The sequence below is a fragment of the Anguilla anguilla genome, chromosome 17 (genome assembly GCF_013347855.1).
Source record: "Anguilla anguilla isolate fAngAng1 chromosome 17, fAngAng1.pri, whole genome shotgun sequence".
NCBI lineage: Eukaryota > Metazoa > Chordata > Actinopteri > Anguilliformes > Anguillidae > Anguilla > Anguilla anguilla.
Window position 1 is genome coordinate 6,453,213 of NC_049217.1, and position 24,955 is coordinate 6,478,167.

The window sequence follows — 24,955 nt, forward strand, 5'->3', positions numbered from 1 at the left end:
AAAAGGTCATCGGTGCAGCTTTGTTAAAGTATTTGTACATCATTGATTCATGTTAACAACTACATTAGTGAATGCCAGTTCATATTCGAATGAGAAAACTGGTCATGTATTTGTTAATGGTTAACTACTTATAAGTTTATCCTATGTTTTGTTGATGCATAAATAATCATGTAACTAATATATTAATGTATAATGTACTAACTAATGAAAAGTTAATTTCATGCTCATAGTATTTGGACATCATTATTTCATGTTAACAACTACATTAGTTAATGGCAATTCATGTGACCTTAATGTACACAGTTAGTCTAATGGAGTAGCTGCTGTCTCGCTTTCATACATATCGTTTATATGTCAAACGACTGTACCTCGCAAGGACAATGTGAATGTTTGGTCGACGCGTGCTATCCGCAGAACGTCCATAGAACGAGGGCCTGCCACATCTGTCCGAGGCTCGTAGCAATCCGTTCGGCTATGGCTGTGCTCAACTTGTTTGAGGCAGTCTGACTGATTTTGTAGCGATTTGAACATCCTAAAATTGACAGCCCTAATTATATTATTTCACACTAAAGCAATTGCTTGGAGAATAATGATTAAAATTTCACCTCTATTATTTGGTACTTTACACACCCCTCTTTTCCAAGGATTAGGCTACGACTGTTCTTCTATCTTGTTTTATGATATTGGAGAACATTCATCTGAACACATCTCTTTAGATGGCACCACGGCTACCCAGACTCCCTTTAGATATCCTTTCTTTCTTACATTTACTTTTGGATAATGTTATTAGTATACCTGCATGAAGATTTAATACTTGTATAGTGTTACTTTTGTCACAGTACAAATTGTTGGCTAACATTAGGTTTTATGTTTCCTCCGGGTACTCCAGGTTCCTCCCACAGTCATGAGACTCTAAAGTGCCCCTCGGTACGAGTGTGCGGGTGAACGGTGTGTGTGCCCTACGTTGGACTGGCGACCTGTCCTGGGTGTATTCCTGCCTCTCGCCCAATGCACGCTGGGATAGGCTCCAGCACCTCCCATGACACTCACCAGGAATAAGTAGATTAAACAATGGATGAGTGGATGGATGACATATTTCTGTTCAGTAAAATGTTGGTTTTATTTGTGAGCTGAAAAATGATTAACTACACTGACTGGGAAATGAATAACCTTAGTTTTATATTTTAATTGGGCGACATAGCTCAGGAGGTAAGACCGCTTGTCTGGCAGTTGGAGGGTTGCCAGTTCAAATTCCACCCTGGGCATGTCGAAGTGTCCTTGAGCAAGACACCTAACCCCTAACCCCTAACTGCTCTGGCGAATGAGAGGCATCAATTGTAAAGCGCTTTGGATAAAAGCGCTATATAAATGCAGTCCATTTACCATTTACCAATTGTAACCTAAGGACACTGATTAAAACATCCTCCTTGGGCTCAAAGTCACTCATAGAGCACACTCATTGTATGAGCTACCACCACCCTTCCCTCACAGGGCCTGTTGGTTATCATGCTGAAATGGACAATTTCATAGTAGGAGCAATATTTTACATGAACATATGTAACCAATTGCTTGCATAACCAACCTCCCAATACCCCGAAATACATCAATTTGTTCCATTATTAAGTTTTCAGATATTTTTTCTGTATCCACCAACTCATTACATTTATTTTGTAGTGTAGGAACCATTTTTCTTTTCTAATTTAACCTGTGAAATGTACCATTGTGAAACCCTTGCTTAACCCATTCAGTGGCTGACATGGTATGGTAACCTTGTTAACCTTGATCCAGTGTCTAATTCTGTTGCCTTTGAGGTTTCAGTGAATGTGGCTGACCTATGGAGTGGCTGGTCCATGTAGAGAGAGCTGAAAGATAAAAATGTTTAAACCTTATTATTTTATTTTATTTTTTTAACTTTCAAATTTCATTTCACTGAGCACTTTAGGGCATATTTGATGGTAATAAAGTCTTTCAATTGTATTAACCCACTGCCCAAGTAATGAAAGCCAAATTAATTATATAAAAATAAATATAACTACATTTTAGCCGCCTTTGTTTGTAGCCACAGAGTAATGCCAGTGAGCTTCCTGTTTTCCACTTGGGAAATTGTGGAAAACCATGGTTCCTGAATCCTGTGGTTAACACCATCATTTAATAACAAACTTACATTTGCCTTTCCTAAGGTAATCCCCAACATTTTTAAGCTCTTTGTTCTAATCTTGGCGCCCCACCTTGCCGGTGTTTGGTGATACGGGTCCCGCGGGTTTTGGTTTTTGTTTTGGCCCGTATCACCAAACACCGGCAAGGTGGGGCGCCAAGATTAGAACAAAGAGCTTAAAACAACAGCAAAAGAAGCAGTGTATTATCATCAGGCTGCACTTTAATGTGTTGGATGACACGCCCCTCTCGCTTCTTGGCTCATGAATAATTAATGAATGCTTAACGGTGAGCCAGGGAGAGACTGCTCTGATCCACTACAATGCGCATAGCCGTGGTCAGGCGATATGCATAGCCATGCCGCCCTAGTCTCCACCTTATTCGGGGCTGGGCAGGCCCAGGATCTCCAACCGGGGATCTCTGTTCAGCACAGAGGAGGACATTTCCCTTTTTCACACTTTTTTTGTTCATGACTCCTTAAAGTGAAGTGAAGGAGAGTCCCTGTTCCAGTGGATGAAGAGAGAGGAACAGGAGAAGGAGTTTATGAATACAAGTATTTATAAAACTGCTCTGAACCTGTCTTGCCTTGGGGATTTATCACAAGACCGTGTGTTTACGTCACCCTCTTTCTCTGTCTAGTATAGTGACTCTCTGTTGCCTGCTGTCTCCGGGCAGAGTGTGACATTAGGAAAGAGTCAGTCTGTGTCATTCGTTGTTTGCTCTATAACAGACATTTTTCCAAATTCTAAAAAAAAAAGCTCAGTTTATTTCCTTCAGATCCACAATACCATTTTTAAACTGGTAGTGTTATTACAAATAATCTTCAAATCTAGCTGCTAATGTGTTTTTCCAGCCTAGCATCCATTTTGGACACTTGTCTACATTGAGTGCAATCTTAAGAGTAGGGCTGCAGGACTCTTGACTGCAGATTTTGTCACAGACTGATGAGGACTGCACAGAGACAGTGAGATAAGGACACGAGGGTAAGGGGTTATATTACATTACATTTGTTTGGCGGACGCTTTTATCCAAAGCGACGTACAGTAAGTGCATACCAAAGGCCATTGGAACAACTACAGAACACAGGTCCGATAAGGTCCAATACTCATTATGTAACAGTTATTCATAGCCATGAGCACATTAAACCCAGTTCACACAGTAAGCAGAGGCTAGGTCAGAAAGTTATGGTAGGTCAGCCTAGGAGCTGCAACATCAAGATAACATCAGTTCTGTTTGGATTGAAATTCAGTTAATGTATTGAAAAATTCTTATAATATTGTGTGGGGGGTTATTAATTAAATTTGAATTAATGGGTGCCCTGCCATAGATTGGCGGCCTGTCCAGGGTGTATTCCCTGCTTCTCGCCCAATGCACGCTGGGATGGGCTCCAGCACCCCCCACGACCCTGCTCAGGATAAGCGGGTGTAGATAATGGATGGATGGATTGATGGGGAAGAGGATATTGCGGAGCCCAGAGGTTCAGCGTATCTGGACAACAGGAGGGGGCTGAGAATGGAACTTTGAGACGCACCTGTAGACGGGCTGTGTGGAGGTGAGGTCACGCCAGGCAGCATGTTAAGAACAGTCAGAAAGCGAGGTGAACCAGGGCTGCCCCCATGCCCTGCTGATGAACACCTCTCCATTTGTTGTGGGGGGGGGGGGGGGGGGGGGGGGGGGGGGGGGGGGGGGGGGGGGGGGGGGGGGGGGGGGGGGGGGAACTTGGCATATTAATAAAGAGAAGATGTGATAAAGTGATGGAAACAGATTTTTTGTATAAATGATGACTCTTCAGAATATTTGCAAAACAGTAGTTGATGGAGATGCACACTGATTCACGGTTTCTCTCGCCGACTTTTCGGAAATATGCTTAACATTCGCAGAACACTTGGATGGAGCTTAGCGTCTGGGGAATTACTGGCTTTGCAGCCAAACTGACTAGAGCTGATATGATGTCATGTCTGTATGTGGAGTTCTGCTTGAAAGTGTGTTATATTGTTGTAGTGGGTAGGCAATGCTTTAATTACATAATTAGTTACATACTGTAAGTGCAGTCATGTTTTTAAGGAGAAAACACTAAAGATGTGGAGCGTTTAAACAAATGATGTATTCTGTCAAAAAACAAAAAAACAAAAACAAAACTGTCATGATAGTTATGTCCAACACACATTGCTTTTCAGAATGGGTCCAAATTGATTTGATATCTCCACCTTCCACAACTGTGTAATAACTTGAACAATTTCCATGCATTATCACCAGCAACCCTTGAAATATTCATCACAGAGAGCTTCTGCTGACAGCAGCAAAGATCGCTGGTATTGATTGCACGCATTAAGAGCATATCCTCTTGAGACGATAAGATGAGGAAATGGATGTTACTTCAGTGGATGTAGTAAACCCAAAATGGCATTGCTTTGGGATGAGGCTCGCTTGGATTCTGTGAAATGGTTTACTGAAAAATCAGTTGTAACTTGGCATAATTATGATGTCCATAATTTGGAACACTAAGAGATTGTGGTTTTTTTTTTTTAAATAGAGGGTGTGTGTTTTTGTATTTGTAATGATAGTATTATGTTGACATAATTTTTAAAGATAAAATACAATTTATTTTTTAGTAGTGCATGCATAATATGTAGAAATGTGGGAAAGAACAGGTGGGTCACATTACTATTGTAGTTAACATGAGTAATGTAGCAAACTGAAAACCTACCGTACACGAGCAGTCTCATTGGGGCTGCATCTAATGTTGTGCTTGCTGAATGCTAACTCAGCTGGAAGTGATGCGTGATAAGCAGGACATCAGCCAATAAAGGTTGTTCCTCGCACACTGGCCTTTGTGGGTAGTGTGACTGTGTATATTACAGGTGTAACCAGTTAGTATTGTTTGCGACAATGTAGTTCACCCAAGTACGAGATGTTCCTGCTTCAGGAAGATCAAGGGATGTTGAGCCAGGAACATGTCGTACTTGGCTCAGGAGCCTGGGGTTGTTCAACACAGATTGATGACATCAGAGGACAGTGATTGGTTATGCTCCTGAGCCTTTTCAAAATTCCCTCTGAAACGCTCCAGTTTCCAGATAGGTATGCTTCTATGTGCGCCATGTCTCTGCATTTCTGTTCGCATGATTGAACAAAGTCATAGATTTAGTGAAAATACTTTAGTGGCACCTTATTTCCGCCATTCATATGTGTATATGAGCACTAGTTTAGTGGGTAGTATTTGTTGCGGAGGTAGTGCAGTGCCTAAATGAGCTAAGAAAACTAGCTAGTTTGTAGTTATAAATTGCTGGTAACACTTAACGGTTCATAAATTAATGCTTAACTAACTAATTCATTTGTCAAACTGGGTTGAATTTGTAGCTCAGCTAGTGCAGTGCCTAACTGAGCTAAGATAACTAGCTAGTTAGTAGTTAAAATTTGCTGGTAGCACTTAACAGTTCACAAATTAATGCTTAACTAACTAATTAATTTGTTACACTGGGCTGTGTAACATTTGAGTAATTTGTTACACTGGTTAACAGAAATGCTGTTCCAGTGATGTTGATCCAGGAGCATATCCTACTCACCTAAATCATGTCATGCTAGTATTTGGCCACAAAAGACAGACACAGCTTCACAGTTCAAAGGGCAATGAACGATTCCTCAGTACCTCGTTAGCAGCTGGTAATTATTAGTGCTCAGCATCGGCGCTTGTAGTGAGCTTCAGCGTGGTGATCGCAGGATGGCGTCAATAGGGAAACGCCATTTTCAGTTCTGTGCACGTATCGCTGGGTGCAGACTTCAGCACTGTGCTTTCTCCTGCGCCGTGTAACACACCGAGCGCGGCCAATAGCAGAGGAGGATGCAGCGTTTACGGGGAACATTTGTGCGGTGTTCTGCCGTGTTCTCCGAAGACGTTAGGCCTGAGCGTATAGTACTGGCCTTCTGAAATGGTTATGAATAGCAATTTGTGTGTCATTGTAATGTTTTATAGTTACGTATCCTGATAACGTGCCATTTTAGAGCAATTAGCGAAACTAACGTACCCTTAATATAGCTACTGTGCCACTGTTTTTCAGTGCTTATGAATGTGTTATGGCTGTAGCTGGCGAGCCTTGTGTTATGAGACGATGTAGGCCAGACCGTGACTGGAAATGTGATAAGGTTAATGAGCGGGCAATGGGTACTGGAAATGCTGGAAATGATACTGCAGACCGCCAAGTAACTCTGGTCCCTATCCGCCTGTCCAATATTAACTAAAACCCGGCTAGAGTAGCATTTAGAAGGGAACGTATTCTTAGAGAACAACAAGATCTTATGCGGGTATCTTTATGAGAGCTACTAATTTAGTCAGGTGGGAATTATTTACCTCCGGCAATTAATAGTTGTGCACATTGCCCCTCTGAACAAGGCGAGCCCTAACAGTGATAGACACTGTATTGAGCTCAGACCTTTGGATTCAAATAATTTTCCATGCTTTACTGATCTTGTCTGGTGTATTGAAACCAATGAAATACTCTCAAAAAGTGCAAACCCCGCCTTCTGGTCATATTGGCAGGCACAATTACACCAGGCAAAATCAATAGAGCACAGAAAAGTATCTGACTCAGGTCTGATCGAGCTCCACTTCCGTGCACCGGGGCACTGTTATACACTGTTGGCGACGCTGAAAATATAATAATAAACTTTGTTTGTTCTTCTGTTTCGTACATAGCATGCAATGCAAAGTGCTTCACATCTGAGGACAAAAATAAAAGCAAACATCATAATGACATAGGCTAATAGAAAATTAATTGTGAAGAATTCACATGGCTCTGTATATTTGCAGTGTCATGCTTTTGTGATGCTTATGTGTGCATAATTAATGTTTTTTGGAGAAATCTTCCCACATTAATCAAACAACAAAATCATGTTGGCCCACTGGAATATGGCTTGTTTAGATTTTGAAAAACAAATTGTGTTTTTACAGATGTATTGAGAGTGTATGATTTGTGTATGTGTGTTACTTGTTTCTTTGTTTTTTTTTAAATAGTGAAAACATTTTATTAATATAGACGTGTATTAGTATTTGCACAGACCAGTAATACCAAGGAATTTTATGTGAGCAATAGCAGTCCATCATCAAAACCAAGCTTACCTGCTTCGGCAAAGACTTGCAAATCCTGAACAAACAATGCATAATTGGGTATACTATATGACTCATCAGAAATGAGTAACTTTCCAAAATGAAGAAACATGAATTAAAGTTTATCTCACTGGTTTGGCAAAGGCTACCATTGTAGGAGAAGGCTATATATAGACAGATTAGGGATGTAAAGAAAGTGAGGGCAGAGCCTGCGGGTTTTCCATGCGTAATATTGCCCTGTTCTCATTGCTTAGCGCTGGCTATCTTTGTGCAGCATTCAGAGCCTGAAGGTCCAGTCTCAACAAGTTCCCTGCTCCTGCCTCAATGGGGCCACAGCTCTGAAGAACTACGTCAACAAGGATAAGTTTGATGACATCATCAGACGGAGGGCGGAGGAGTACAAAAAGCATCAGATACGGTGAGGGAGCTTTGGCACGGTTGCCAGATCCTGTGTTGCTGTGATCTTCCATTGTTATTAGGACTTTGGGTCTTGTGCGTGTTCTTGTGGGGTGCTGTAAATATACTGATTTATAATATGTAACCGTTAAACGGTAAAAATACAATTCAGGGAGGGGGAGGGCAAGGTCTACAAAACGTGCTTTGAATCTACTGAAGAAATTCTAATGCCCTTGGGTGACCTAGAATTAGTTTTTGCTTATGTGGTTCAGTTAAACATAAGAAATATCATTTGTCCTTTTTTTTTTACAGGAAAAAGCCACCACCAAGCAAAGTTCTGTTAGCGCAAGCTAACTCTCCTCTGCAATATCCAATCCAAGGATTCACAGTTATTCCTCTTCAGAAGAGCCTCATACCAGGTACTGTAACGTAATCTTTTATTCTGATGGAAAGCAACAGATAAACAATATCATATCATAAAAATGTCAGATTGGAGGACAGAAGCCAAATTTGTTTTGACTTTATAGTATAAGAGGGATAGTTATGTCTGTGGCTAACTGAGTTCAATTGACAGTTAATGTAATATAACCTTAAAGTGCAGTATCCTTACTGTTGTGGGGTTAATCCACTTCTAGTGTCATAAGAGGGTTTGTTTCCTGTTTTATATAATTCTGGCAGTAAAACACTGTGTTGGGTAATAGCTATATTTCGCTATAGAGAACACTGTTTTTGGTGATAGCTATGCCTCACCATAAAAACACTGTGTTTGGTGATAACTGACTTGCTGTAAAGAACAGGGGAGCAGTGGGGTGGGGGCAGGGGGCAGGAGGGTAGGGTCAGGGGGGTGTGTGGAGACCAGTGGCTCCGCTGCACCTAAAACCCTGCCGGTATAGCAGGGTCTGTGGGGCCTCGGTGAGAACTCCTCAGTCATCAACTGTAGAGTTCCTCCTTGACCTACCAGGCCCTTTGCAGTTACAGAGTTCACCAGTGCTCTCTTTATTCTTCATGATGTTCCAAACAGTGGATTTTGGTAGGCCTAATGTTTGGCCTATGTCTCTGACTGTTTGTTCTTATTTCTCAGCCTCATAATGGCTTCCTTGACTTTCACTGGCACAACTCTGGTCCTCATGTTGATGAACGGCAATAACCGACTCCAAAGGCAATCAAAAGCCCAGAGGCAAGGCTAGATGCTGAAAGCTGTATTATATTTGCACTTAGGAAAAATTGAACAAACCTGATTAATCAGAAACATCCGTGAAGCCACTTGTCGCAAACATTATGGTGCCCTGAAATGAGGGGCTATGTAAAAGAAAAGTGCTGTTATTTTTACATGGTGAAACAAAACACACACAGCATATGTACACACACACACACACACACACACACCAGCCACTTTATTAGGTATACCTGCACGGTAATGCAAATAGCTTGCCCCACGAAACAAATATCAACGACAAATATCTCTTCGCCACAACTGAGACTAGTGCAGCTTTGGTCTTCTGAGTATACTTTATTATTTAGAAATTCTGAGCTGTTTTGGCACGTCCATCCTTATCCCTTGATCAGCCAGGTTTCAGAACTTTCGTGCCCTGTACATTGAGCAAGTGAGTCAGTGTCCCAGAACAACAGTAGATGATGTCACAGATGCACAGGAAATTTATTACCAAGCCCCTGCCAGAGATTGGGCGGCTCCCAACGCCAGGCTCTTCTCAACCACGTTGTGAGATCCATACTGAGAAGCACGTACTCCTTAGGTATCCCCTAGGAATTGCTTATGTTTGGATAGTGCCACAGGACTCAAAATACTGCTGTAAATGCAACCACAACACAAGTGCTAGTCCAGACCCAGCCACAGCACAAGTTCTGGTCCAAACCCAGCCACAGCACAAGTGCTAGTCCAGACCCAGCCACAACACAAGTTCTGGTCCAGACCCAGCCACAGCACAAGTTCTGGTCCAGACCTAGACACAACACAAGTTCTGGTCCAGACCCAGCCACAACACAAGTTCTGGTCCAGACCCAGCCACAACACAAGTTCTGGTCCAAACCCAGCCACAGCAAAAGTCCTGGTCCAGACCCAGCCACAACACAAGTTCTGGTCCATACCCAGCCACAACACAAGTTCTGGTCCAAACCCAGCCACAGCAAAAGTCCTGGTTCAGACCCAGCCACAACACAAATTCTGGTCCAGGCCCAGCCACAACACAAGTTCTGGTCCAGACCCAGCCACAACACAAGTGCTAGTCTAGACCCAGTCACAGCACAAGTTCTGGTCCAGACCCAGTCACAGCACAAGTTCTGGTCCAGACCCAGCCACAGCACAAAGGCTTGTTTAGACACAAGCTACTGCAGGTAGCCTTCTGCCCTAAGGACATTTAGCTAGTTGGTGGAGTTCAGATTGTTGGACCACCGATTAGATGGGCCATGCAGAATATCTATCATAGCTGTACATTGGAAAAGACCACTGAACTAGCCAGGGTAGAGGGCTGCATTGTTTAATTTTTTGATTGCCTTTTGATGAGGTCTTTGCGTATAATATTGATTTACAGATGAGGATTGCATTTGAATGTCTATTCACACCGGCATTTCAATCCAGATTCTGTTGAAATGCAATTTTAAAAGTAAGTGGAACAGAAGGGTAAAGGTTAGGGCTGAGATGGTGTTATGGTTAGATGCTTTGGATTAGTGGCCCTCCTCGAATAGAATAATGATATAAGTGCTATATAAATAGAGTGCTATATAAATAATAAAATTATTAGTAATAATAATAATAATAATAATAATAATTTCAGTAGATGTCATTTTCTCATCTACTGTGTAAACTATATAGACTGCTGTTTACACAGTAGATGAGAAAATGACAAAATTATTCATAAATAACAATAATAATAATAATAATTATTATTATTGTTATTTATGAATAATTTTGTCATTTTCTCATCTACTGTGTAAACAGCAGTCTATATAGTCCACCCCCGTTTTGTTTATGTTTTTTGTTTTTTGGATGGGGCTTACCTGCCTAATGCATACCTGCTGACACGAGCACTTTGTGGTGACAGGACCGATGAAGCAAGGCTAAGTTACTCCAGTGTTAACAGTAACGCAGACTTAATGTACACATGCAGGTACATCCCTGGTGGGCTTCAGTTCCGTGGAAGGACTGAGTAGTCCCAAGTTTGAACTGAATAAGATGACATAAATTTTAAATCTCTGGATCTTATGCAAACGTTGTCACAACATTGTTCCAAGCTTTCGTTTTCAGCCTTCATGAGACAAAGCTACCCGTAGGAGCCTCGGGCTTTGCTTTCTGAGGGCTTTAGGCCTGGAGTCCTCTCCGCATGAAACTGCACATGGTATGTGACTATAAAAGTTAGTTAAAAATTAGTGCACTCACCCTCAATTAAATGAGTTTGTGGCGTTAGCTTTCCAGCTCAGAAGCACCGTGAAATAATAGCCATCCTGGTATATGAGCTCATTTGGAGTAGCAAAGCAGAGTCATCCTGTGGTCTGTGCAACTCAAACTAATTTTTAACTGTCACATACCATGTACAGTACAGTATATGAGACAGAGAGAGATTTTTAACAGTCACACACCATGTACAGTACAATGTATGAGACAGAGAGGTTTTTAACAGTCACATACCATGTACAGTACAGTATATGAGACAGAGAGGTTTTTAACAGTGGTGGAGCTGTAACCGTACAAGCTCAAAGTGTCTGAAGGGAGGAGATGGAAAGTAAATGCATCATATATTTATGTGTGGGAGGGGGAATGGGGGGGGGGGGGGGTTGGGAGCAAACATGTTTAGCAATGCAAGAAGCCCACTTCAGGCTTAATTTATTGGTTGATGTTTCCAGCTTTTATGGGCAGATCAATTTCAGAAGCATTTCTCTTCCTTGGTCATCTGATTGCTTTTCAGTTAATGTTTTTTTCTATGTTCGCAAGTGCTAATGATGCACAGTAGAATGCACAATGTCCCCGTGAACCTTAAAGATTACACAGAGTCTTCTGTAAGGGAGTGTCTTGACGTGACTGGGAGTTATGGTGTTGATAGTTTGTCTACCTGAAATAACTTCTTTTTTTTGTTTGTTCATGTTGGATGTATGCACCTGGGGGGGGAGTCAGGCATGCTCATGACGATCAGATAACAACTTTGTGGCTTAGGGGTTACAGTGTTGTTTTGAATTATGCTTTGTTACAGGTTTAAGTGTACATGCTGTCGAAAAGCAAAATTACCAGGTTAGTAAAAACAGCTGCCCTCTCTATTACTGATGAAATCTGGTGAAGGGACCGACCGATCAATGTAATACTTCCTGTTGATTTGCATGGAGCATGCATTCCACGTGGCATATGTGCTTAGAACGTACCAAATTAATTATTTTGGCTTTCACCAAAATGTGACAGGGGCCTAGTTAATCCAGCCGGTCAAAAATTTCACCGGCCACAAAATCGAAACATTTCCTGTCAGAGATGCAGTTTTTAGAACGACGCGATTAGTCATTTGTGCCACAGGAATGCAGTTCCACTTCCCCTCGCTGTGGGTTGGTGCACACGCTCAGCACCGAGCCCAAGCGAGGGTGTTGTGGCACGTGGACGTGGGCTAGACCGGGCTGCCAGCCTGAACCAGGCCTCCCCATACGGGGGGACGGGGGTGGTGGGGGGGGGGGGTGGAGAGGGAAGCCGCCGCAGGACTAGTCTGACTCACAGGGTATATACTGTGGGTATAAGCCTGCCGTTGGCCGACTACTTCAGTCTGAATTCTCCTCCCCTTCTGCTATCTGTGTGTTACCATTTTTGCAAGGGCACCGTCGCTGCATCCTGGGCTTAGCGCCGCCCAAGACGATTATGATTGGTTTAATGAAATACGAACAAGCCAGAGCGTTTTTCCCCCCCCCCATACCGGAATGATAATGGGTTGAGCCAGACCTTTCCCCAGCGCTGGCACAGCGCTGAAACGAAGTGTGGCGATAGGACAGGCTATGCGAGACTACCGCAGGGCTAGCGGCTCAGAACGACACACAGAGTTAAACGTTCGATAAGGCCGGGGGGGGGCCTACACTGCCCCGGTCACTTCATTGCCTGGTCTGGGCCCCGTCCACGTGTTACGATACGCCAACCTGTTTCCTTTCAAATGCTGTTCTACTAATTTGTGTCTTTCTAAAAAAAAAAAGAAAAAAAGATCCTCAAGTTGATCGTGAAGCTCCATGGTTGAATCTTTGTTTCAGATTAACTCTCTGACTACTGAGGGACTTTTTTTGCGGGACAGATTTGTTTCATTGATTTTCTTTCTGAAATGATGTGATACACTACTGTTGCTCACATACCCAGCCGAATTAACTAATTGTCTGATTTTGATGATATTTGTTTTCAGCTGAACTATTTAGGTTTTCAAGATCGATGACGAAAGACATTTGTGTGTGTATTTGTCTGTCTCTCTCTCTGTGTGTGTGTGTGTGTGTGTGTGCGCGTGTGAGTGAATACGTATGTATATACAGTCCCTCTAAAAGTATGGTAACAGCAGAGCAAATGTATTTATTAATTTATTTTTTTGTGAAATATTTGTATTATACAGCTGGTTCTGTATAATGGTAAAACATACACAATTACAATTAAATACATATTCATCTTTGATTTCACTCTACCGTTGGTATACTTTAGGAGGGCACTGTATATTGTTTTTACATATGCATTGAAACTTTGTTGATTTCAGGCTCTGATGCAAAAAATGTGAAAACTGCAATATTTTAAATAATTTTGCAAGGAACTATAAGTCATGGGGGTTGTTGAGGTATCAAAAGTCAAAGAGATGCTTCAGGAGTGAGCTATTTCAGTCAGGTGTGAGCTGCTTCATTCAGGAGTGAGCTGCTTCAGTCAGGAGTGAGCTACTTCAGTCAGGTGTGAGCTGCTTCATTCAGGAGTGAGCTACTTCAGGTGTGAGCTGCTTCAGTCAGGAGTGAGCTGCTTCATTCAGGAGTGAGCTGATTCAGTCAGGAGTGAGCTACTTCAGGTGTGAGCTGCTTCAGTCAGGAGTGAGCTACTTCAGGAGTGAGCTGATTCAGTCAGGAGTGAGCTACTTCAGGTGTGAGCTGCTTCAGTCAGGAGTGAGCTACTTCAGGAGTGAGCTGATTCAGTTAGGAGTGAGCTGCTTCAGGTTTTAGCTGCTTCAGTCAGGAGTGAGCTACTTAAGTCAGGGGCGAGCTGCTATTTTGAAAAGCCGAAAGTTTTACAGAAGGCAGAATTATGCCTGATGGTTGCGATGATGTCACATGTCCAATGTGGTTGTTCATTGCTGCACAGCAGTCGTGAGGATCATTCGTTCCCCACGGCCGGCGCTGTAGTCCTGTTCGTCCAGCTCTCAGAGTCGCTGCCGGACGCACTGCACGCATTATGACATCGAATCCCCTTTTTTTGTGCGTCTGTCAGTAACTCATACTGTTCGTGAAATTTGGCGTTGTGTAACCGGGTGTCGAATTTCGCTCGGCTGAATCTTTTTGTTCCGTGAGTCAATGTTTGTTCAAAACCTCGAATCCTCATTTACAGTAACGACATAAAGGAAAGGATTCGCCATCTATGCAGTTACACAGGAATTACTCAGGAAGGTACACAAGGACATTCGTTTTGCGGTTGCAGTTCAGTGCATTGGCTATGACTTTTTTTTAATGTTTACTTGCTTATCCTTTATTAAACCAGGAAAGTCCCGTTGAGAATGATGTCTCTTTTGTAAGAGTATTCTTAAGAGAAACAAACATGTATCTCTGTTACAGTGTTTAACACCAAATCTTTGAAGAAAAGTAACAGGACTAAGTACAAGGCATTTTCCCAAATTCTAAAAAAGGACGTGGGGGCTTACTTTAAAAAGTGTAGTAAGAATTTAACACAGATTATGAGTGCTCCTTAAAAAAGATTTAAGATTTAAAAAAGATTAAAGATTAAAAAAGATTTATGAAGGGCAACTTCTGTGATTAGTCAAAGAGGTTAGATTCGCCTTTTGATAAAGGCAGTTGAGAGTTAATAAACTGTAATTCACCATGACACACTGTGCCTAAGGCACGCAGAACAGATCAGCAGACAGGCGTGTATATATATGATGTCACAGTAGCCAATCAACGGTGGAAAAGGACCTAGGGCATTTTCTGAAGAGAAGCAGGACAACTTCCTACTTTCAACTTCCTCATAGAGAAATAATGTTAATGAGTTTTAAGACAGATTTTCATCAATACATAGAGCTTGGTACCTATAAGAACCGAGTCAGGACATTGTCCTCTTAGAGAGGAAATCTTCAGATGTCATTTGGTTTAATCTACAATTAAAAGCATTCATTTAGGGAAAAGGCAGCTTTTTAAAAACCAAAATTAAAAACCTGTTGGAGATTGCTAAGTGGCTAAATGTGGCAGCAGTGATGAATTATCAGCATATTAATTCGTTTTACATATAAAAAATACATTAGATATATGTTAGATAAAAGTGAGTGGTTGTCAGCTAACATTCAAAAGTTCTCCTGTTATTTCTTGTTGGTCAGCCAACCGCACTGAGCCACCAAGATAATGTATGATTATGAAAATTATTTATATAAATTAAATTTGTATAATTTTTTTTTTGCCTGCCTACGTACTGCAGCGTTGCTTCTTAAACACCTTTCTGAAACACTACTTTGAGGACAACCATCCAGGCACATCGCAGTGCTGCGTGTCAAACCGCACCTTCAGGTCTCTCCTGTTCAGCCTCCTGTCACTTGAGTCTGACAGCACTTCATTATTTATTTTCCTGGAGGTATCGCTGTAACTGTTTGTGTCTATAGACCCTTTTTAAAATGTGCAGGGAGAAGGGTGCTCACGTGTCACTCTCTGTGGACACTGAAAATCCCCGAAAAACCTGGAGGAACCTGCCATTTGATCTTCAATAGTGATGACATCATTTCCAAAGAACCTGTAGTGTGTGAGGTAGCTGAAGACTATAATTGAGTTAAAGTACATAATGCTGTATGTAAAACAATGCCAGGAAAATAAAAGGCCCCATTCAAACACTACTTGAATAGAAGAAAAGTATCTCCTGTAAAAAGTACCAAACGTAATTATGTTTAGCTTATAAGGCTGTGAAGACAATGCTTTATAACCAGTTAGACTGTAACCCTGTTGGAGGCTTAGAATAGAATAGAATAAATTTATTTTCCCAGGGGAACTTCAGGTGAAGTAAAAATGTATATAAATTAATAGAAATTTACCATTTATATAAATTACATTAAAAAATAAAATTACAGAAATTGCATTCAGAAATTCCTATTTCTATTAACATTAATTATAAATTAAGTTTTGCCTTAAGGGAATTCTAGTAAGAAACACAAAACGTTAAAATAGAAATTTAATGCAAAATGACAGCGCACAAGGCCTACGGAAAGCAGCGATCAGGGGCTGTTTTTAACAGTGTATAACGCGGCGTGGGGAAGGGCTTGTTTAGTAGTCATTGTTCCACATGAGTAGATCTTCATGCAGTGCAGAAGGCTGTGTAGGTGAACGGAAAAGAAATGTACACACAACATGGGGGCGACTTGTCGATCTCTGTTGTTGTTGTTGGAGAGGGGGATGGTTATCAGGTACTGTATATCAGCATGACGAACAGTCGAGCAGCGTGTTGGTTTCCATGGCTGCGGGTTGGTGGGGTCTGTAAATGGCTCTCTGTACACACGGTTAACTGATATCTTTCTCTTTTCTCTGCAGTCCCGTGCTCGTTAGCTCTCCTTTGTGCTTTCAGTCACCCTGTCCTCTGCCATTAAGGCACCAGGGACTTCCTCCCTGCCCCGCCCCGCCCCGCCCTGCAGGTCCTCCTCTGGCCAGAGGGCTGTTCCACAATGCACTGGTGCACCGGGACAGCACAGCTGCTGTCTGTCTGTCCCCAGCTTTTTTTTTCTAGCCTTCTGGGACCCTGTTATTTTTTTTTTTGTTTTTTTTTGTTTTGTGCTTTCTTTGCTTTTTTGTGCTTTTCTTTGCTTTGTGTTTTACAGTAATGGTAACTTGAGCACTTGCAAAGGACACGGGTCTTTCTATTTGTTACAGCATGGGAATTTTTATTTTGTCTCGGGAAACTGGCGGACATTTGATAGCATGTCTACAGCACATTTAGAGGTCCACCTTAAGCACACTTGTATATCTTATATTCAGTGAGCGCCACAACTTTCGGGACAAAGACATATTTTATTTCTTGATTTGGCTCTGTACTCCATAATTGTAGATTTATAATCAAACAATTCACATGTAGTTAAAATGAACATTCTGGGCTTGCATTTAAGGGTATTTATATAGAGTACACTTCAGTTTCACCATATAGAATTTACAGCACTGTTTAACCACCCCCCCCCCAACCCCCGCCCGCCCCACACATCTCAGGACAGCATTATGGAGCTCATTGTATATAGTTTATGTATGTTTAACATGCATAAAGGTTACCCTCCCAAAACCCGACCACCACAGCCCCATCAAAGGAGTTGGAAACTGAATAAAACTCAGGTCTGGAACGCAGTAATACCTAGGGAAATTTTATACCATCCCCTTTGAAGACCTGTTTGCATACACCATGACTCATTCTGGCTAATGGAGGTCTGGGAACACGTATTTACTCAAGATTCACCTGTGCTGCGACGTGGGTTTGGACAGCTGTTTGACTTTGGGTAGGTACTTGTGTAATATGAAAGCATCAAATACACATCTGAAAATTATGTTTTATTACCAGAATATCTAATTTTGTTGTAACAACATAAAAAATAAAACATATTGAGGCTTTTCTGGAACGTTGCCATTTTTGGCACAATTCGGCACAGCTTGGCACAATTTTGTAACCAAAAGGGCTCGCCTGAAATAAAAAGAAAAATAAAAAACACGGAAGAATTTGAGTGGCTTTAGAAATTGCCACGAATTGTTTACCACAGATTGTCAGCATATAGTGGAATCACAAACTGGAGTTATTTCTTACATAGCTTTTATAAGTATCCCCTTTTATACCTTAGGGAAAAAAATTTAAACTTGAATGTAGGGATTGTTTTTTTTAATACATTTTCTGTGCATACGTTTTTGTAAATGAGCTCCAGAAACAGAAATAATGTGAATTCTGACTGCTTAGTCAAAAGGCTTTGATAAAAAAGCTGTGAATCATATTTGTACCCTTTATAGTTTTTGAGATGTATATCTTGTATAGATGTATATCACACTAGACGAATCTACAGGCACCAGAATGTGGTGTATGATTTTGGTATCTCTTGACGGGAATGAACCAGATGGAGCAGTGGTAGAAGAGTTGACTGCTCTCTTCTGTTGATAGGCAAACTGTAATGGGTTTCCTATACTCTGGTCACTCTGCTGGATTTGTGAAAGCACCAGGCACTCAAAACACTTTATGATGACGGATGTTAATGGCTCAGGTCGAAAGTCATTAGGATCGTTCAAGTTGGTCTTCTCTGGCACTGGGGATTGATGATTGATGGCTTCCATGGGTTTGGTACTGTGTGTTCTTGAGTTGAGCGATTAAACCAATCACAGGATCAGAACCAGTTGATTTAGACAGGATTGCAGTACATGACTGTTCCTGCTTGTTACATCCCAAAATCCACGTGTTGCAATAATTGAGTTTACGTTAATACATAACAGTAAGTCACTTTAACAATAACCACAGCCTCAAAGAAGACTCAGCTGAACACAAGTGTTAGAAAAAAAGCCAGGGTGATTCTGCTTTGTTGATAGGCATGAGAGGATCTTTATTCTCCTCCGAGCATCTCTCATCTTCCCAGCTCCAAGAACATTTGCAACCTTCTCTTGGTATGTCCTCTGTGCTCCATTTTGGTTCCAGGCACTGCACAGATGACTAAATTATATCTGTTGCATTCTTTTTGTTGGCTAAAGGTAGAATAAAAACGAGGATCGACTGCCTAAGCTTGTGCGCCTTAAGGCCTTTACACGCCAGGCGCGTTTTTTTTGTGCGATTAATTCGCGATTAATTTGCTTTCACATCAGCGACGGAATTTCGCTGAGCGATATTGCGGCTTTTATTTTTTCGGGACCACGGTCGCTTTTTGCGAGGTTTCACTTTCAACGTGTACACATCTGACCAACAAAAAAAAGGAAGTCGTTGACAACGTCACATTCAAAACATTCAAAATGGCGGATCGTTTGATTGTCTGTTTCACAGAACTCCGTTTTGTATGATTAAAGGGAAAAGAACTACAAAGACAATGATTTCAATGAGCTTAAGTATGATGGTGGTGTGTGTATATCAAACTTGCAATCTACGTAAAACGACTTTGTTTAAACTTCCAACTATGCTAATGTAATGTTAAACCACCACACATTATTTTCCAATAACGGGACAGCCTGGAGGGGTTTATTCCAATTATACAACGGGTTACCAACAATGACTATATATGGTTACTTTAATATTTATTGATTTTTATCGACAATCAGCTGAAAGTTAAATATTTTTCCGCGGCCATTTGGGCATATTATTTTGCCACTGTCAAGCAAAACTCTGGTTGGTAGTTCTATTTGGACCGTTGTTATGCAAAAACTCTGGTTGGTTGTTCTATTTGTACCGTTGTTAAGCAAAAAACCTCTGGTCATTAATTCTATGAAAACAATGATTGCATCAAGAAAAAATAGTTCCTTTTCGTTTTATACCATACAATTAGCACCAATTTTGGTCGTTTTTGTCATTACATTATTTAGGAAAACTGCATGAAACCATAACTCAATCAAATTAATCTCCCTAGCTCTGTCTTGCTTTTTAAAATGGTTTGGTAATGCAGTGATATTGATTCCATTTTTTTTCAGTGGCGCGATTTGTTTTTAGAACCTTTAATAATTTATTTGCAAAATCGTGTCACGCTTCATGTGAATAGTCAGGCACATCACAATTCGCCTCCGAAGTATTCGCATTTTCATGTCATTATTTCGTCACGTCCCTGGTGTGTAAAGACCTTAAGTCTGTCTAGACAGTAAGGATTACCAAACACCCTCCAAAAGAAAATTTCTGAGTCTTCAATGGTGTCATCCGGCATGATTCAGTGAAGCAAATAATTCCCCAATACTTTTACGCTCGTTGAGATTTAACATTGGAGTGCAGTTCACCCAATTTATTGCAAAGCGATCTAACATTGCCGAGAATCACATAAGGAAGCGGTGGACAGATCTGCCTCCCACGAGTCTCTTCATTCACTGCCCATCCTCGCTTCCTCATCTTCCTCAACGGCCATCTTAGGACAGCCTGAAGGCCTGGGTCAGCCATGTTCTCGAGTCACTAGAACACTGGTGAATGAAATTGATGGTATGAATGGTACTTTGTTGTTTGTTGATGAATTTTGTTGCCGCACAACATTCCCATGAGTATGGTATGGACCTGTTTCCACGGTGACCATTATGAACAGAACTCCCCCTGCTGGGTTTATCTGGAAAAAATTAAACAAATGGACTTTCATAACGGTCCATTTGCCTCACCGTCTTTCTTTTTGGGACTTTTTGGGACTTTGTGGGACTTTGTGGGACTTTGTGGGACTGTGGTTTTATGGTTGATGGGTGATCTGACATTTTGCTCTCAAAGAATTGTGCACTGTAACAATGTAAAAATGAGTCAAAAGTAAAAAGTATGTTCTTCATAAATGTGGTGGAGTAGGAGTTAAGTTAGACAAAAATAAAACTACTGAAGTTGAGTACCGATACGGGGGTGAAAGTACTTGTACAGTTACATTTTACACTACCTCCAAGAACGATGCAAATCCTGCAAAGGTTCTTTTTCATATTTAAATAATACATTTGGTGTAAAAGCATCAGCACTCCAAATAAAACTTTCTGGAAAATGAACCAAAGGGTAAACATCCTAGACTCCTGGTACAGTCTGGACCCAGAATGCTTTGCACACTAAAGATCAGAAGACTGGTTGAATTCAGCAGGTCTCTTCTTTTTCTATAACTGCGGACTCTATGTGCAGGTGACACTGAGCGTGAGCGGTGGTGTCCTGGCAGTGGAAAGTCTTCAGGAAAAGGACCAAGTGGAGGGACAGGGTGAGAAGGTTCTCTCCATTTCTACCTCCAGCCTGCAGTCTCTGAATGACCTGCTGGGTCGGGTCTCCTACAGAAGCACTGTGTACAGCATCAAGTCTGGAGACCTGGGTAAGCCCCTCCCCTGAGCTCTGTTCCTTTACTCTTAAGTGAAATAGAAATTGAATATATATTTTTAATGTATTAGAGTCGCAATGATGATGAAAATAAACCTATAAACATGAACCTCAAAAACATTAGCCTTCTAAAAAACATAAACCATAAACATAAACCTCATGCTTATTTGCGGTCTCCTCAATCAATAGTAGAAGCTGGAGCAATGAGTGCTGATGAAGAACATAATAAAGCAGAAAAATGATTACCTTTTCATGATACAAAGAGAGTTTTGGGAAATATCGTATTATATAGTATATATATAGTAAGTTTATTATTATATCTATGTAAGTGACATATACTTTCAGTAATAATTACATTTCCCAATTTTTAGTTAATTGGCAAATGTTTATTGGTATGGAAATTGCGCACTAGAAAGAAGCAGTGGTTGACTGCACATGATCTGGGGACATTCAGTGGACATTTAGGGGACACGGGGGACATTCAGTGGACATTCTGGGGACATTCAGGGGGTGCTCTGGGGACATTCTGGGGGCGCTCTGGGGAAATTCAGGGGACGTTCAGGGGACATTCAGGGGTCGTTCTGGGGACATTCTGGGGACATTCAGGGGGTGCTCTGGGGACATTCAGGGGACATTCTGTGGATATTCAAGGGACAAGTGCTCTGGCTAGTCTGCTGCTCTCTCTCAACGCGATAGCTTCCGTTCCCAGCACTGAGCGAATCGTATACGGATCATCCAGAATTAGGGGTGTTCCATTTAATTTGGAGGAAAAGAACCTCAGACCCACAGGTGGTTTTGTGGTTATTAATCAAATCAAACAAATAATTTTGTCAGTATAAAGTGGTTGCATTATTTTATATGTTAAGGTAAATATGTTCACTCTATCCATGTGTTTTGATTCTTCTACAGTACACTTTACCTTTGATCAGTACAAGGCCGTATTCCCCATTGAGATCCGACAGCCTACAGTGCCAGTGCTGTACGACCTTGGAGAGGGTGAGTCAGCTGAACTCCACGCATCTGAATCACATGTCAATGCTACTTCAGTTTTAGCTTTTCTACCTGCGGCACTTCTCTTTCTGGCAAACTTAGATAACCTAGCCAAGAAGCTGTCATTGATCACATTAACAGCTTATAGTATTGCTGTACGCAATTACATACGCATCACATTAGGATGGCAATTCCTATTTAGCCAGTGTTGATTGATAAGTCATCTATGATAGCAACCAGTGTTTTTGTGATTGTAGCAATTTACTATACCATTATCGTTACTAGAATTACAATTACTTTTATTGACAAACTCACAAGATGTATATATATATATATGATACAAAGACACACAGCATATTTAATTTAAAAAATCCTGACAAAATTGTGTGACATCGGTCTGGGTGCCACTGCATTTAGTAATTTGTGCACCCTCCCTTTGCCAAGATAACAGTGCTGAGTCTTCTCTTATAGATACTTTAAACTTCTGTGACGGTACGGGTGCTGGGACCCAGGCGCAGAGTGGGGGAAAAAAAACACGAAACTCAAAAAGGGAAAATTAACAAAGATTTACTCACACAAAAAAAAGGCAAACACAACCAGGGAACAGGCAAGGCCACAAAGGGCAAAACAACAAACTCAAAACATTAAGAACAAAACAGAACAGAACACAGGCAGGCAGGCAGGGTACAGGCAGGTGGAACACACAGGCAAACACATAAAAGAAACACCAGAAAATACATACGGGTCAGGAACAAAACACAAACGGGTAAAAAACGCAGGCAGGTACAATGGGTCTGAAAATTCATAGGCAACAAACACAAGGAAGAACAAACGCAAGGAACCAGCACCCGAGTCAAGGGAACAGAGAACTTAAATAGACAAGGGGTAACAAGACACAGGTGAACTCAAAAAACAATCAAACCAGAAGGAGGGGATAAGACACAGGTGGGAACAATGATGGGATAACGGGACAGACAATAATACAATTAACAGGGGGGGAGCAGGACACAAAACAGAAGTGCCGCCATCTGGCGGCCCAACAGGGGAAACACAGACAGGAAAACAGGACCATGACAGTACCCCCCCCCCAAGGGACGGCTCCTGACGTCCCAGGAGGCCGACCCGGGGAGGGAGTCAACAGAGGGTGGGGGCTAGAGACAGGACAAGACTCAGGGCTGGACTGGACAGGACAGGAACAAGACGAGAACAAGACTCGGGGCTGGACTGGGCAGGACAGGAACAAAACAAGAACAAGACTCGGGGCTGGAGGGGAACTCGGGGCTGGAGGGGAACTCGGGGCTGGAGGGGAACTCGGGGCTGGAGGGGAACTCGGGGCTGGAAACAGGACTGGACAGGAACAGGACTGGACAGGAACAGGACTGGACACAGGACTCAGGGCAGAACCAGGACTGGACAGGAACAGGACGGGACTCGGGACTGGACTAGGACGGGGGAACAGGACTTGGGACTGGACTCGGAGAACAGGACTCGGGACTGGACTCGGACGGGGGAACAGGAGGACGGGGGAAAACAGAACAGGAAAACTTGGGACAAAACTCAGGAACTAGGAAACAGAAGACACAGGGCTGGGCAGGACCCGGGCGACGAAGACACAGGGCTGGACAGGACCTGGGCGACACGGGGAGACTCAGGGCTGGGCAGGACCCGGGCGACACGGGGAGACTCAGGGCTGGGCAGGACCCGGGCGAAACTCAGGGCCCGCACTCGGGCGACACGGGGGAAACTCAGGGCCCGCACTCGGGCGACTCGGGGGAAACTCAGGGCCCGCATATCGGGCGACTCGGGGGAAACTCAGGGCCCGCACATCGGGCGACTCGGGGGAAACTCAGGGCCCGCACATCGGGCGACTCGGGGGAAACTCAGGGCCCGCACATCGGGTGACTTGGGGGAAACTCAGGGCCCGCACATCGGGCGACACTGGGAGATTCAGGGCCCGTACATCGGGCGACACGGGGAGATTCAGGGCCCGTACATCGGGCGACACGGGGAGATTCAGGGCCCGTACATCGGGCGACACGGGGAAATTCAGGGCCCGCACATCGGGCGACACGGGGAAACTCAGGGCCCGCACATCGGGCGACACGGGGAAACTCAGGGCCCGCACATCGGGCGACACGGGGAAACTCAGGGCCCGCACATCGGGCGACTCGGGGAAACTCAGGAAACCAGGGGGACTCAGGAAACCAGGGGGGACTAGGACAGGGGCAAGGCAGACATACAGGACTGGACTGGGGCGAGGTGGACAACACTGGACTGGGTAGGGCAAGACTGAGAGGGAAAGACTGACAGACACTGGCACAATAGGGAGACCTACAAAGACAGACACAGGGACAAGCAGGCGGGGAGGCACACGGCGACACCGATGGACACACAAAGGGACAGGCAGACAGGGAAGGCGAGGGGGGAACCCAACAACTGACATAGGGACTGACACACAGGCAAACAAGACAAAACACACGCGGACTGGCACACAGACAGACAGGCAGACAGGCGGGCAAACACGTTGGCCGATGGGCTGACGGCCTGGGGGGCAGACAAACAGGCCAACAAACTGGCTGACACACATACGGGTAGACTAACAGACAAACAGGCGGGCAGACAATTAGACAGGGGGGCCGGGGAACACACGGACACACGGTTGGGAGGACAGACACCAAAGGGAGAATGGACACCAGGGGGAGCGACGAAACCGGGGGAGGGACGACCACTGGGGGGAGCGACGAGACCGGGAGAGGGACGACCACTGGGGGAAGGACGGACACCGGGGGAGGGACGACCACTGGGGGGAGCGACGAAACCAGGGGAAGCACGAACGCCAGGGGAAGCACGAACGCCAGGGGAAGCACGAACGCCAGAGGGCAAGGTGTGGACACTAGGGGGAGCGAGAACACTAGGGAAAGAACGGACACTGGGGGGCGCGAGAACACTAGGGGGAGCACGAACGCCAGGGGGAGCACGAACGCCAGGGGGCAAGGTGTGGACACTAGGGAGAGCAAGAACACTAGGGGAAGAACGGACACTGGGGGGCGCGAGAACACTAGGGAAAGAACGGACACTGGGGGGCGCGAGAACACTAGGGGGAGCACGAACGCCAGGGGGAGCACGAACGCCAGGGGGCAAGGTGTGGACACTAGGGAGAGCAA

The 24,955-nt window shown here is 43.3% G+C and overlaps 1 protein-coding gene across 1 annotated transcript in view; it reads left to right on the forward strand.

The window, feature by feature from the left end:
• The window catches only part of LOC118216683 (beta-1,4 N-acetylgalactosaminyltransferase 2-like), a 46,261-nt gene that overhangs the window by 8,007 nt on the left and 13,299 nt on the right, over nucleotides 1-24,955 (forward strand). Inside the window, exons 2-6 of the mRNA XM_035398080.1 lie at nucleotides 7,530-7,673; nucleotides 7,964-8,070; nucleotides 11,854-11,891; nucleotides 20,616-20,796; nucleotides 21,711-21,797. Coding sequence (XP_035253971.1) covers nucleotides 7,530-7,673; nucleotides 7,964-8,070; nucleotides 11,854-11,891; nucleotides 20,616-20,796; nucleotides 21,711-21,797 — 557 coding nt within the window. The remainder of the gene's footprint in view (nucleotides 1-7,529; nucleotides 7,674-7,963; nucleotides 8,071-11,853; nucleotides 11,892-20,615; nucleotides 20,797-21,710; nucleotides 21,798-24,955) is intronic.